Here is a 14,392-nt window from a genome sequence, read left to right on the forward strand (position 1 = left end):
CACAGAGTTTATTTTGGATTAATGGCTACAAAGCTGTCTGAAATTGTCAAAGGCCACGAAGTGAGCAAACTCTCTCAGAAAAGAAGTGCTCTTAGAGGTGCCATCCTTGTCAACTACCTGAATCCTCTGGAATCAGACTTGACTTGCTCTAAAGGGAGGGAAGCAGAGAGGAGACCCTTTATCGAACTTGGCAGAAAATTCCATACTTCAGATCTTTGAAGCGACCCCCAGCCTGTGAAAAACATTGCTGCATCAGCTACCAACTCGTTGGATTAACATAAAAGGGAGTTTAATGTAAACAATATTTAGACAACCAAGTGATCACATTACCCATCCTTTTTTCCCAGCCTTCTTCAATGTGATACAATTGACTTCAGCTACTCTCAAAAACAAAATGTAGTACTTGATATTCTCTTCTTAATATAAGTACATTTAAATAATTAAAAAAGTATCAACACATAAGTAAGTGTCTAAACATCAAGATACATAAATATCAAGGGATTCCTTGTGGGAATACAGTAGTTGAAAATGACCCAAAGCTGTAGCTGTTTCTCAACAAAACAAAAATTCCCCAAAACCAAAAAAAAAAAAAAAAAACCAAAAACCAAACAAACAAAAAACAGAAAAAAAAACCCAACCCTGGATAACAACTACATAAAAGTCCGAAAAAGAAGTTAAATAAAACTTACAGAAAAAATAAAGTAATATTTCTTTCAATTGCCAAAGCCAGAAAGAAGCAAGCTCAAATTCATATATGTAAAACAAAAAAAAAACCCAAATAAAACCACCCCAAATGCAAATTCGCAGTTTGCAATTTATAAGGTGCTGAGAAAGAAAATTAAAAATAGGAATCAGAGGCCAAACCGGATGAGTTGCATCCCCCCTACCCTGCACCCCCCACTAAAAAACAGAAACAACCCCCCCACCCCAAATTCCCAGTCCCACACTCTTTGGAATAAACAACTTGGTTAAAAAGTGAAGTCAAGGGTATAAAATCTTTCTTTTATTCACAGCATTGCTAAATCAGAAGCATTCACAGTTTCCCTCCGGGATCTTCCTGTTGGCCTGGCGCACGTGCCTGGGCAGGCGGACCCGAGAGGGAGCAGGCGACCAGGGGGCAGGTCTGGGGGAAGGGGCACGATCCCCCACCAACCGACTACGCCACCTACGGCCGCCTGCCCCCGCCCCAGGGGGGGTCCCTCCACTCTGCACGGCGGTGATTTCCTCCCGGGGATGACTTCCGGTGGGCGATGACTTCCGGTGGGGACACTTCCGGTGGGGGCGACTTCCGGCGCACGACGACGACTTCCGGGCGGGCGGTCAATAGGGCCGCCACACGGCCTCCTCGAGGCGCGCAGCGGGCGCCATGTTGGTGGGCGAGTTGCTGTGGCTGCCCTCGGCCTCCACCACGTCGCTCTGGTTCGGGAGGCTGGGGTTGAGCAGCGCCGAGCCCGTGGAGGCGTTGGTGCAGGGCGGCAGGATGCGCGGCGGGGAGCGCTCGCCGCCCACCATGGAGAACTGGTAGGAGCCGGCCGAGGCGCCGTAGTAGAGGTGGTAGGAGGGCGAGCTGGCCTGGAACGGGCCGCCCTGCGCCTGCGAGGAGCCGGGGTAGGGCGGCGGCAGGTAGGTGTGGTAGCGCGTGGCCGAGCTCATGGCCGACATGCCGATGCCGATGCCGGAAGTGACGGGCGTCGGGGAGTAGGGGAAGGCGCCGGGGTAGTGCATGCGGGGGTCGGAGATGGTGGGCAGCGTGGAGAACTGCCGCGGGTCGCCGAAGGCGGCTGAGAGTTCGGGTGCAGCTGTGAGAGGGTTCAAAAACAAACCAAAAAGAACCAACACAAAACAAAAAGGTGAGTTGTACAGGCCACGCCCCTTCTCCCCAAGGACCCGCCCACCGGCGGGTTACCCATCATGCCTCTGCGCCGGGCTACCCAGAATGCAACGGGTTAGGGAGGCGATGATTACCCAGAAGGCTTCAGCCTAGAGAGGGGAGATTACCGAGAATGCTAGTTGACTGGGGAGCTAGGAATTACCCAGCATGCTTGGGAGCTGAGGACCAGCCACTGTGCTAGTGGCGGAGGAGGTGGAGATTGCCCAGGACGCTAGTTGACTGGGGAGCTAGGAATTACCCAGCATGCTTGGGAGCTAAGGACCAGCCACTGTGCTAGTGGCGGAGGAGGTGGAGATTACCCAGGATGCTAGTTGACTGGGGAGCTAGGAATTACCCAGCATGCTTGGGAGCTGAGGACCAGCCACTGTGCTAGCGGCAGAGGAAGTGGAGATTACCCAGGATGCTACTGGTTAGGGAGCCCAGGACTACCTAGAAAGCTTCTGCTCACAGAAATGGTATATATGACATGTCATGTAATTTTATATATCTATATGTATATATATATCTCCAGCATGGTATGAATGTACTATGAACATAATATAAACATAACAAATGGATAGACATAACTGCATATGTACAATGTACATATAATAATGATAGGCTCCCTGGGATGGTAAACCATATGTAAACCACCAGCCAAATCCAGCTGCTTTCAATATTTCTATGGTCCAATGCCTAAGAATGAGTTGAATTTAAAAAAAAATAGTAGAGGAAAAACTCCAAAGAAGACGATTATTTCCTGATGTGAAACTTATATGAAATTCAAATTCCAGTGTCCATATCCAAAGTTTTATTGGAATGAGCCTCATTTATTCTTTCATGTATTGCCTTTGGCTTTTTTTTTTGAGCTACTGAGACTTAAGTGATAGCCATAGATACTCTAGAGTTCAGAAAACTTAAAATATTTAGTATCTGGCTCTTTACAGAAAACAGTTTGCCAGTCTTGTATCTAATCAGGATGTTAACAAGCCATTATTAATGTAAATGTTATATCTGATACTAATATAATTGCAATGATAGAGGACAAACAGTATAGCACTATATAATTATTAATGCAATGGGTGTACTAATGGATTAATACTAATAGGTTTTATCACATAATGTGATTTATTGTAACATCATGCATATGTAATTAATAAACTTATAATACCTTACACATAATAATTAGGTTGAATCAGAATAAATTTCCATTTTGGTAGACTTAGCAGTTGAAAATTGATAAGCTCCTATGATCCAACTTAATGATGCTATCGTAGTGAGTGCATATCTACTTTCAGGTCCCTTCTATGTTTTTAGAAAACCACCTTGATTTCACCTGGTATCTTCTAATATTCACTATTTTTTCACTAGTTTGTTAACATGAGTGGGTGCAGGACCTTGGTTTATCTTGGTTTATCTTTTGCATTTTTCACGTATGTTGAAATTGTATCAGAAGCACCAAAACTTAATCTGGAAAACTCACTATGCTCTGATTATACACTGATAACATCATTAGCCTTCTTTGAGAGGCCTGACCTTCATTGTGTCCCTCTACATTTTCCTAACTGCAGGCTGTCCATGGGAACTAATAGGGGTTTAGGATGCCAGGAAGAATCTCCTATATCCTGTCAATGAGAGCTTCTTAACAGTGGCACTGCTGACATTTGGGTCCAGATAGTTATTTGTTGGGGCATGGGATGGAGAGTGGGTGGGGAGTGCTTGTGCACTATAGGATGTTTGGTAGCATCTTCAGTCTTTGTCCACAAGAAGCCTGTATTGCCCTCCACTCTCCCTGCAAGGACAACCAACAATGTCTTTAGGTATGGCCAGATATTCTGGGGGTAGAAGTAAGGCATGGCACTCCTACTGAGAGTCACCACTGTCAACAGAAACTGGTAACCTGGGTGATTTTCTATTCATCAGAATTACTTGATAAATGACCAGACCCAAGTTATAGTCTTTACCTCAGGAGGTCCAAAAGATGGCCAACAGAGCAGAAGCAAGAACCAGATGTGTTAAAATTAGAAAGTTCTTTCTCTTGGGGCTGGAGAGATAAGACAGTGGGGAAGGTGATTGCCTTGACCCAGATTCAATCCCCAGCACCCTATCTGGTCCCTAGAGTTGGCCAGGAGTGATCCCTGAGCTCAGAACAAGGAGTAAACCCCGAACACCGCAGGGTGTGGCCACAAAACAAAACAAAACCCCCTAAATCAATAAGTTCTCAAATCAGCTAATACAAAAATAACTCCAGACTCAGATGGCCTGTGACTGTGTTCCTTTGTAGTCAGGCTGATAGAGAAACCCCTTAATGGGGCCAAAAACTTGCTTTGAAAGGAAAGCTACCAGGCAGATTAATCTGCTTTTGGAAGGCGTCGCCATTACAACTTCCTCATATTTCCAGCCTATTATTCCAGCAGGGAGAGCCAGTGTTTCTCTCCTCTCTCCTCTTTCTACACACACACACACACACACACACACACACACACCCCTCTCTCCCTGAACTGGTCTTTCTCACTCCGCTTCACTTCCTCCTACCCTCTAGTGTTTTTTTATTATTCAAACACATTTTGAAAAATGAACCCCTCTGTAAATTTGGGGTGAAGGTGATGAGGGGATCTACTCTTCATCAGAGAGGTAATTAAAGTTTATAGAAACAACTCAAGTCTGCGGCAAATCTCTCTGCTAATGAGGAAACCAGGAGTTTGACTTTCAAACAAACACTCCTGTTAATCGTTTCAAAGAGCGAGTCAGACGTGTGGGCTGGCAGAATGCTGCAGGCTGACAGTGGGTCCGGGGCTGCCCTTCCATGACACTCTGCGCCTCTTCCTGAGGCTAGAGCACACCTCATTCCCCAGGATTCTCCCTGCCCACTCTCTGGAGCCCTCTGTGAACAGGTAGACCCCGGGTCACTTGTTTTTGCTTACATGGAGAGCCATGCCATGTTTGAGTTAACAGAAAGCTGTGCTCCATCCTGACCCACCCCCGCCGCCACCTGCCTCTCCCCCAGTTAGATTTCTATAGTCCAGAGAGAAGGCTAGGAAGGAGGAAAAAGCATTAGGCAAATACAATCAATTTGTTGTCATCTGATGCAATATACCGGACACAAATAAATGACTCCACCCCTATTCCTCTTGCTTCATTTGCCCTGAGACAAAAAGGTGAATCCACTGGCAAATGAGTGAAAGGTCACCCTGTTCCACAGAGATGTCTGGACATGCTCTGCCCAGCCGTTCCAGCTTCTACGTGGTAACCTGGTGATGTGATGGTACCAAGTTACTGGAATACTGGGCGAGTCTGTGGTTTGTCATGGGCCTAAGTCTTGGTATGATGTTACACTCTCAGCTGTCTGGGGAAAACAGTTTTGTTGTTGTTGTTTGTTTGTTTGTTTGTCTTTTTGGCTTGTGGGTATGCTTTGTTCAGGGTTTACTCCTTGTTCTGAGCTCAGGGATCAGTCCTGGCCAACTCTAGGGACCAGATAGGGTGCTGAGGATTGAACCCGGGTCAGTCTACTTGTGGGTAGATTATGTGAACAGATCTTAAATTTGCCTATGATTCTTTTTTTCTATGTGCACAACTGCACTGTCAGACAGCTGAGAGCCTGTTCAGTTGGCCAAATGATCCTGTCCTTATACAGTTTGATAAGGGGGCAGCTTGGGCCCCCTAGACATGCTGTGGTCCAGGTGATCTATTCAAATCCATGTTTTTATTTTTATGGCCAGTCTGACACCTTCAACAAGGTCATGATCAGTCCCCCTCCCTCCCCCCTGCCCAGTCACAACTCCTTTGTCCTCCCAGCTGGCCTGGTGCTCCTTTTTCAATAGGAGTGTGGGTGGAGGTGGAGATGGAGACCCCTGATAGTCGCAGGGCGCTTTTAAAGAGTCGGAAATCTGGGGATTAGGAGCTTCAGGTATGTGAGTTGGAAATGTTTCTCCACCGATGGGGCTAAATATTTGCCACGACGACTCAAGGCTTCGTTCTGCTGCCTGACACGGATGAAAGCAGACCCACTGCGGGCTCCTCCCCTGCCCCCACAGGATTAAACAGCCCGAGAAGATAATGGCTGCCTTAAAAGGATCTTTTGCATGACTCAGATTAATGCATGCTGTCTGTCGCCCAGGTTGGCAGCTAAACATTCATTTGGAAAAAAAAAAAAAAGACAGAGAGAGAGCGAGAAAGAAAGAAAGAGAAAGAAAAATGAGGGGAGGCGGGAGAAAAGAAAACCGTCCAGATGACATTTCTTTTCAGACAAGGTGTGGTGGAATCTGTCTGCAAAGAGAGAGAGACAGACGGGGTGCAGCCCCCCACACCCCCTCAGAGCAGAGAGAAGCCCAGGTGGAGCTAGGGGGAGAGAGAGGGCAGAGCACAGGGCTAGAGAGAGGGTCAGAAGGAAAAGCAGACACAGCCAGTGTGGGGCTCTCAGAGCTGGCTAGGAGGCCCTCCAAGCACGGTGCTCCCTGTTCGGGTAACACAAAGCCCCTACTGCCCCCAGGCCTAGGAGGACGCTTCTCAGGCCAGTGTCCGCCCTGGGTTGCTCAGAGGGAGTCCTGTCAGGTTGGAGAGTTATTCCATCCCTGGTGAGAACTCATCTGGCACTAACTCTCCGGTCCCCATTCCTGGACAGCTGAGAGGCATTCCCGAGAGGGCAGGGGCTGTAACCACACTTTCTCCACCCTCCTCAGCGACCCCCCAAATCTACTACCAACTCGAGTGCTATCAAGTGCCCTTCCTTGGCTCTCTGGAGTCTAGATTATTCCAAGGGGTAACTGTGCTAAGATGTCAGAGTGTGCCCTAGGGTGGTGTGATAGATAACATTGTACTTCAGAAACACGGAAATAGTGACGCTCTCTCTGGTCAACCGAGACTGCCACAATAAAAACAGATAAATGAATAAATAAATAAATAAATGGGGGGGGGGGGGACGTAAATTCACCCTTACGTTCGCCCTCTGGGACAGATGTTCCTTTGGGTTCTTGGACCATCAGGTCCCAGTCTTGGGCAGCGACCCAGGTCAAAGACTTATGTAATAGAGTTCCTGAGAATTTACCTCGCCTGGGAGAGTCATTTCCAAGGAAAACAGCCCTACTTTCAGAGGTAGCCCGTGGCCAGTGCTCAGATGGCACTGAGCAATCAATAAAAGTTGACAGGTGCTTTTGGAAGCACACCGGTCCCGGAGGGAACAGAACTGCAGCAGCGTCAGCAGAGCCGGCCTTGTTCATTCCCACGCTTCTCCCCCAGCGCCAGAGCCCAGGAGGGGCCGGTGCCTTGGCGTTACTGTCTGAGAGTAATGTGAAAGCTGCGCAGCGCAACTGGGCTTTCCAATTTTGCTGCTGAGCCCACGAACACTTGCAAGCAGTGACTTTCCACGGGCGGGGGCGGGGCAGGGGTGGGGGGGGAGGGGCGGCGCTACAGGTGTCCAGAGGGGAAATGAGCTGCTACAGAGCTAGTAATGGGCAGGACGGCCACCCCTTCCACCTCCCCGGCAAAGCTCCACCTGCCTCCCAGTGTCAACAGCGCTGCTAGAAGAAGCCCTGAGCGGAGGCCAGAACGTTTGGTGAAATGGCAAATAATCAGAACCGGCTTCCCGGCACGACTGCACCCGCCAGCGGAAATGGCAGATGTGAGGCCTTTGCTCTGTGCCTGCCTCCTAATCTGCTGTCATCTGACCCCAGGAACTGAAAGGCAGCGCTCCCCCCACCTCCTGACCCCTCCCCAGTGCCCCCCCCCCACACACACCCAGAAGCCTGCCTGCCCGCTTCCTCCTGCTGAGGTTCTCGGACAGATTTCCACAGCTTGGTTCAGCTCCAATTTCAAAGCCCCAAACTGGGAGTTTCTTCTCTGTTTTCAACAAAGGAATTTTTTTTTCTCTCTTTACCTCTGATTTCCCTGCCCAGGAGCAAAGGTGAGTGCCAAGCCCAAAGGTCTCATAGGTTAAATGACTAATATTTAATGAGCTCATATTAACAACAATTACGCTAACCACGGCCCCTGAGCGTTCCATGTCCTCCTCCAGTCCCGGTAGGCAGGGGCAGCTCTCGCTGGGAAACGTCTCGGTCGGTGTGTTATTTGCTTCTCATTTTGCAGCAAGCCCTGCGCGCTGTTGACCTGACCAGTGAGAGCTTCGCCCTGCTGGATGGGCCTGTGCCATCTAGGTTCTGGCATCTGCCTTCGCTAGCCCTTTTGTGAACGGGGGTGATACCTGGCTATGCTCAGGGCTTACTCCTGGCTCATTGCTCAGGGATCACTCCTGGTGGTGCTCAGGGGACCACATGGGGTGCTGGGGATTGAACCCAGGTATTTGTATGCAAGGCAAGTGCCTTCCTTCCCCCCTATACTCTCTCTACTCCCTGCTTTGGCATTTTGTATTACTAACTCCTCAGCTGCCACCCTTGCCCGTCCAATGAGAGCAGCCCCCAGATGCCCACAAGGGCCCACCCCTCCGAGTCTTTCAGCTCCTGCATTCCTAATCTCAAGGAAAATCGATGCAAAATTAGCGAGAGACAACTGTGCCCATAATCTGTGTTTTAGCCAATTACAGATGACTGCCAAGTACTTCCTGCATCTCTTCCCATCTCTCCAATTTTCCACCCTTAAGAAAAGAGTGTTTTCAAGCTGCTTACTTGAGAGTCGACTGGAAAGCTCTGCAGAGAGGGTTGTCATGCCGCTGGCCCTTCCAGGCGAGATGGGTGTTGCTGGGTGGACCGAAGGGGAGGTGATGGATCCCAGGTACTGGTAAGACTGATCGTAGGACCACGGCGGGGACGGCTGAATCTGCCTCGTATCTGCGGAGAACAGGGGAGGTCAATTATGTGGAGAGCTGAGAGGCGGACAATAAGGTCATTTAATTTGTTGAAATGCATCACACACATCTGTGGTATGTTTGCCAATATTGAATAAATACTGTTTAAGTGTTGGCTTTTGCTTGATGATTTACGGCTCGCCCCCAAATATAATGAAATGCATTTTATGTGGATTCTGGGAGATTTTCCTCTTCCAGAGGTTTTTAATCATTTCTTCCAGAGGGTTTAATCATACTAAGAATGACAGGAAGTTGACTTGCTTCTTAGGTCAAAGTATTCACGTTTAAACTGTTGAGCTACAGCACATCCTTACTGACAGGCATTTTGGCTTCATCCATTATTACAATAACCAACGTCATACATATTTTACAGAGTCAAGGGGCTGGAGCACAATGTACAGTGGGTAGGGCATTTGCTTGGCATGAGGCTGATCTGTTGCGGGTTTGATCCCTGGCATCCCATACGGTCCCCTAGCCACTCCAGGAGTGATCCCTGAGTGTGGAGCCAGGAGTAAGTGCTGAGCACTACTGGGATTGCCCCCCCCCGCAACAAAATAAATAATTTACAAATTTGGGATATCCTCTTTCTGTCCTAGTTCTGTGGGCATGAGTTAATACAGAGAGCTGCCTTGATGACCCAGACTAACATGGTGGGCTGTCATTTTTCAGGACCTCCAGTGTGCCACGCTTAGAAGGAAGTATATTATGATAAGTTATTGTGGGTTGCCAATAAAAGTGGCCTGGTCTGGAGCAGACATGGACGTGTGACTGCAGAAGACTGAGGCAAGAGGGTGTCTGCCATTGTGTCCCCAGCATTCACTCCTGGCAGTCTTAGATCTCAAAAGCATCCTACTGCAAATGGAGAGCAGAGAGAAACAAAGGCCCCTCCAGTCAAGGGCAAGTACTGAGGAAATTCCCAGCCGGACCCTGACCTACCAGAAAGAGCTTAATTTCTTTACACATGGATTTACCCTCAGGGTGTCACCTTTGTGGACAAAGGCAAAAGCAACCTACTTAAGCACCCAGGAGTTTCCAGGTGGTGCTGGAGTCAGACTCAAAGGCGCAGAGTTCCCCAGGAAGGAGTTGGGCGTTAAGTGGTGTGCAGGCTATGACCCTGGAAGTGCTTTCCCCTCCACGCAATGCACAGTCACTTAGATCTACTTCCTTCGGGGGTGTTCCATTTCCAGCCCCCCAAACTGCCTTTCTGTCCATCTCCTGGGCATTGTCAGAGTGGATGGCGGAGTCAGGCCAAGTTTTGCTCCTCGGTCTTTTCCTGACAGTCTCTTCCTGTTCCCTTAGACGAGCCAGCTGCCACTTTCTCCGTCCTTTTCAGCCAAGTCAGGGTTCAAATGGGAAAAGCTCAGGCAAACAGTTTAATTTGGAATCTTTGAAGAGAGACTATAAACTGGATGCCCAGTGAGTATAGGACCACCTCCCCTCTCCCTGCAACCAAAATGAAAAGATCTGAATCAGAGGATTTGGGCTAGTAATAAAGAAGAGTTGGGAAATGCGATCGATGGTAGTCTAATAGCCCATGTAGTTACAGATAACAGTGTTTCCAATCATTGAAGGCAAACGGCAAACGACAGCTGATTATTCAATATTCCCATATTACTACGAATAGTTTGCTCCCAATCAATGTGTGTGTGTGCATGTGTGTGTGTGTGTGTGGGGGTGGGGGCAGATTCATAGGGTTGTGCAGGATTCATATACTTTTCTATAAAACAAACATTTTTTCTACATACACTTGCTAAGTAAATACATTTCTGCTCAAATATTTTAATCACTTAAAGGGCAAACAAAAGTAGTTTTATAATTGTCATAAAGCCCTCTGGGGTGTGAATTGTGGCATAGTAATTCTTGCCTCGTTGTGTAGACAGCCCAGCACCCTAACCCCAAGTCTAAAACCACAGTAAGCATAACGTATCATGCCATGATTCATGCTCTGTCATGTTTTACTGTAGTGAAAAAGTTGTGCTGGGCTTTTCTAAACTCATAATTAAGCCATGCAAACGTTGCATAATGTTTCACAGCCTTTTAAAAAGACGCTTTGGTCAAAATGATCTTTATGATTAAAGTCTCAATTCTGTGACTTTGTTTTTTAACACAGGGTTCGGGATCCAACAGCTTCTTCCTTGACACCATAACTCAGCTTTCCAGTGTGGTGGGATAGGAGCGGAGTGGGGGGCGGTATCATTGTATACAAAGCCCCAAGACCCCCGGGCCGGGCCAGGGCTGTTCATTCCAGAGAGCGCAGAGAAGTGGGCTGTGTTCACTGCCGGTGGTGGGCCAGAAGGTGGTGGTGGTGAGCTTCTCCCTCCAACTGTTCTCATCTTTACCCTGCATTACTAATAAGCAGCAAAAACCCACATTCAAAACGGAAGGTCGGCAAGTATCTGCCCTTGCCCTGATGGGGCCCTGGTGTAGAAATGGCAGTGGAGGGATGGGCTTACACTTCCTTGTTCTCCTGTCTGACAGAACACACTGTAAGCACCTCCTTGTGGTACTGGGAGATCATCTTTGTGGGAATGATGCAGAATATTAATGGATATATATGGAATACAGCAATTTTTGGCTTAGTGGGGTGTTGGGGCTTGAGTGGGGTGTTGGGGCCACCCCGAGCAGTATTCAGGGTCTATTCCTGACTGTGCTTAGGAGGAATTTCCGACAGTGCTTGGGGTGACCATAGAAGATGCTGGGGATTGAACCAGGTCACCAGTATGCAAGGGAAACCTCTCCCCCCCCCCCCACCTCCCCACCCCTCACCCTGGGCTTTCTCTCTCTCTCTCTCTCTCTCTCTCTCTCTCTTGCTTGTATTTTAAACGGGGTCTGGGAAGAGTCTGGTGTAGGTGTGGGGTAGAGAGTGGAATGCTGATAATAAATACGTATGTGCTGAGAAGGGGAAGTAGGCAGGGAGAGAGGGTTAATCGGAAAGAAACCCACGGGCTGAGGAAGAGTGTTCAGTCACTCTCTTCTGAGTTCCCTGAGGTGAGTTACCTGTTCTTGATGAAATAACTGCATTAAAAATGTACTCTAGACTGACCTGTGGTAAGTAAGCTGGTAATAGTGATAAGAGGAGTATCTCCCCTGCCCCACTGGCACTGAGAGTATATTAGTGAAGGTCCTAGGACTTTATAATGCTTGGAAAGGGATTTTCCTATCGACTGCATCACCCTGATGCAGAGAATTGCTTCACTCATTCTTTCGTAGACCCAGAGAGTTATTCACATCGTCATGCATTTATGTTATCAATCAACATTTTTTGCTTTACTAGGGCCTCTACTGTTATGGCATCAGTCCTGGATGGAGGATAGAGTCTTTGCCTTCAGGGAATGGGGCCTGCATCCAGGAGAACAACAGCCTAATCTGGGCTTGCAAATATCTGTTCCCACACTGTTGATAGCCAAGTGGTATTTATTTCGTATTCTGTTCTGTGTCTGAAAGGAGGAGAGCAGGGAAAGCACCTAATTTAAATACTAGATTTCAGTTTCAATCCTATCTTTACCACAGGCTAGGTATATGGCCTGGGGCAAGCGATGTGCTTCCTCTGATCCATCGGTTTCCTACTTCAAAGGGTTAATAGGACTTAACAAGAGATAAGCTATATGTAAAGTAGCCCTGTGTTAGGTCATATGAAATGCTTATATGCATAGGACTTATTTTTATGATCATATTCCTAGGAAGAATTATGAATCCATGCCAAAGGACTAGTCTGGTATTTATTGGTAAGGGTGCGCGCGCGCACGCACACACACACACACACACACACACACACACACACACACACACACACACACACACACACACCTGCTCCCATAAGCACTCTTCACTGATACAGGGCTTGCTAACCAAGGTTCAGCCCTGGAGAGAAACTCAGCTCAGGAACTCAAAATGATAAAGGGAAAAGAAAATGAGATTTAAGGCAATAATGGAAAACGTGAGGGTCTAATCTCCAACAATTTGTGTTTCCTTCTAAAATAAGAACAAGGTACAGAAAAGTTAAATGTGAGCCTTTTTACACCTAGCTTTTCCCAGGGTATATGAGGCAACCAAGGTCTTTGTCGGAATAGCTTATTTTCAGGTTTTTGATGATCTATTCAAACAAGATGATCTCTTGTAAGACCATCAAACAAGAGACCTCCTTCCCCTTTCCATTCCTGAGCCCCCGCTTCCATCTGAAGGGCGGGTTAAAGAAGGTTGGGGAAGTGGGGATGAGACAGCTAGTGGTTTAGACGTTATCCCTGGCATACAGCATTAAGTTGGTGCTCTTGGACGTCGGCACACAGCAATACCAAAACAGTTTCCAGTAGGAAAAGTGATCTTTTTTTAAACAATTCAAATGCCATGTTGCTTCCAAGTTTAGCTCTGAAATGTGAAGATGATGGAACTCGTTGCTCCCATATTTACAACAGAACATGCTAACAAACTGACCGTGCACCCCGTCTCTGCTCTCTTGGGGGGGAACTGAAGCCCCAGGGCATAAGCTGGCCCCAGAATCTTACACAGAGGGTGAAGCCAGAAACTCACACTGAGCCAGCTTCCAGGGAGCACAAACCGCAAGAACCATAAACTGGTAGGAACGTTAAATAATAATTTAACAAATTGTGGGAGACTGAATATAAATGAGTGTGAGTAAGAAACAAGGTGCTACACAGCCTGGCCTGTGTCTGTCTGTGCCGCTGTGGGAACAGGGAGACATCCACGGGCTTTTCATTCAGGAACGCCACCAAATTCCCGTGGAATTAGGGCTGGAGGAGCTCTTAGACACACTAGTCAAGAAGTTCCTAGGGAAACCTAAAGTCAAAGGGAGATAAAAAAATATTTACAAGGACACTGGAGGAATTTGAACCCTCTGGTGTCTACAGCAGTACAAATGCTAAACGCAGCTCAAGTCCTGGTTATAGGAACATAGAACCTAACACTTAAAAATCTATTTAACCCAGTTTCTATTATTTGGCACCATACCTAACTATGGGCTGGAGCGATAGCGCAGCGGGTAGGGCGTTTGCCTTGCACGCAGCCAACCTGGGTTCAATTCCTCCATCCCTCTTGGAGAGCCTGGCAAGCTACGAGAGTATCCCGCCTGCATGGCAGAGGCTGGCAAGCTACCCGTGGCGTATTCGATATGCCCGAAACAGCAACAACAAGCCTCACCATGGAGACGTTACTGGTGTCCGCTCAAGCAAATCGATGGGATGACAGTGATACAGTGATACCTAGCTATCAAAAGTAAAAATAACAAGGCATCTAAAAGGCAAGGAAACCCCCCCCCCCCTTTTTTTTTGAGATAAAACAGAGACCAGGGATTTTGGCCATTGGTATGGCATATGCCTCACGTGAGTGAGGGCTTGGGTGGAGGGGAGAGGAAGAGGAAGGAAGAGGAAGACAGGGTTGCAGATAGGGAGCGGGAAAAGCAGAAGGAGTGGGAGATGGAGGAGGAGGCGAGGGAAGGAAAACAGATATCAGAAGCAGACTCAGATCTGACACAGATTATGAAGTTACCAGCCAGGGAACTAATGCTTCATGTCTTAAAGACTAATACAAAAAGAAGGCTATTGTATTTTATACCAAATACTGTACAGGTTTTGTATTGAAAGATCAGTGACAGTTGGACAAATTATCCTTTTTTTTTTAAAGTTGTTCATGATGATTTCTTACATTCAATATTCCAACACCAATCCCACCACCATTACAACTTCCCGCAGCCACTGTTTCTAATTTTCCCA

General features: G+C 47.6%; 1 protein-coding gene across 1 annotated transcript in view; it reads right to left on the reverse strand.

Moving 5' to 3' along the window:
- Positions 1–1,225: 1,225 nt before the first annotated feature.
- RUNX1 (RUNX family transcription factor 1) overlaps positions 1,226–14,392 on the reverse strand; it is a 274,788-nt gene continuing 261,621 nt past the window's right edge. The window contains exons 7-8 of the mRNA XM_055127814.1: positions 8,488–8,649; positions 1,226–1,799 (exon numbers count right to left, since the gene is read on the reverse strand). Of these exons, the coding sequence (XP_054983789.1) occupies positions 1,321–1,799; positions 8,488–8,649 (641 nt within the window). The 3' untranslated portion in view covers positions 1,226–1,320. The remainder of the gene's footprint in view (positions 1,800–8,487; positions 8,650–14,392) is intronic.

This window comes from Sorex araneus, chromosome 2 (genome assembly GCF_027595985.1).
Source record: "Sorex araneus isolate mSorAra2 chromosome 2, mSorAra2.pri, whole genome shotgun sequence".
In the NCBI taxonomy this organism is placed as follows: domain Eukaryota; kingdom Metazoa; phylum Chordata; class Mammalia; order Eulipotyphla; family Soricidae; genus Sorex; species Sorex araneus.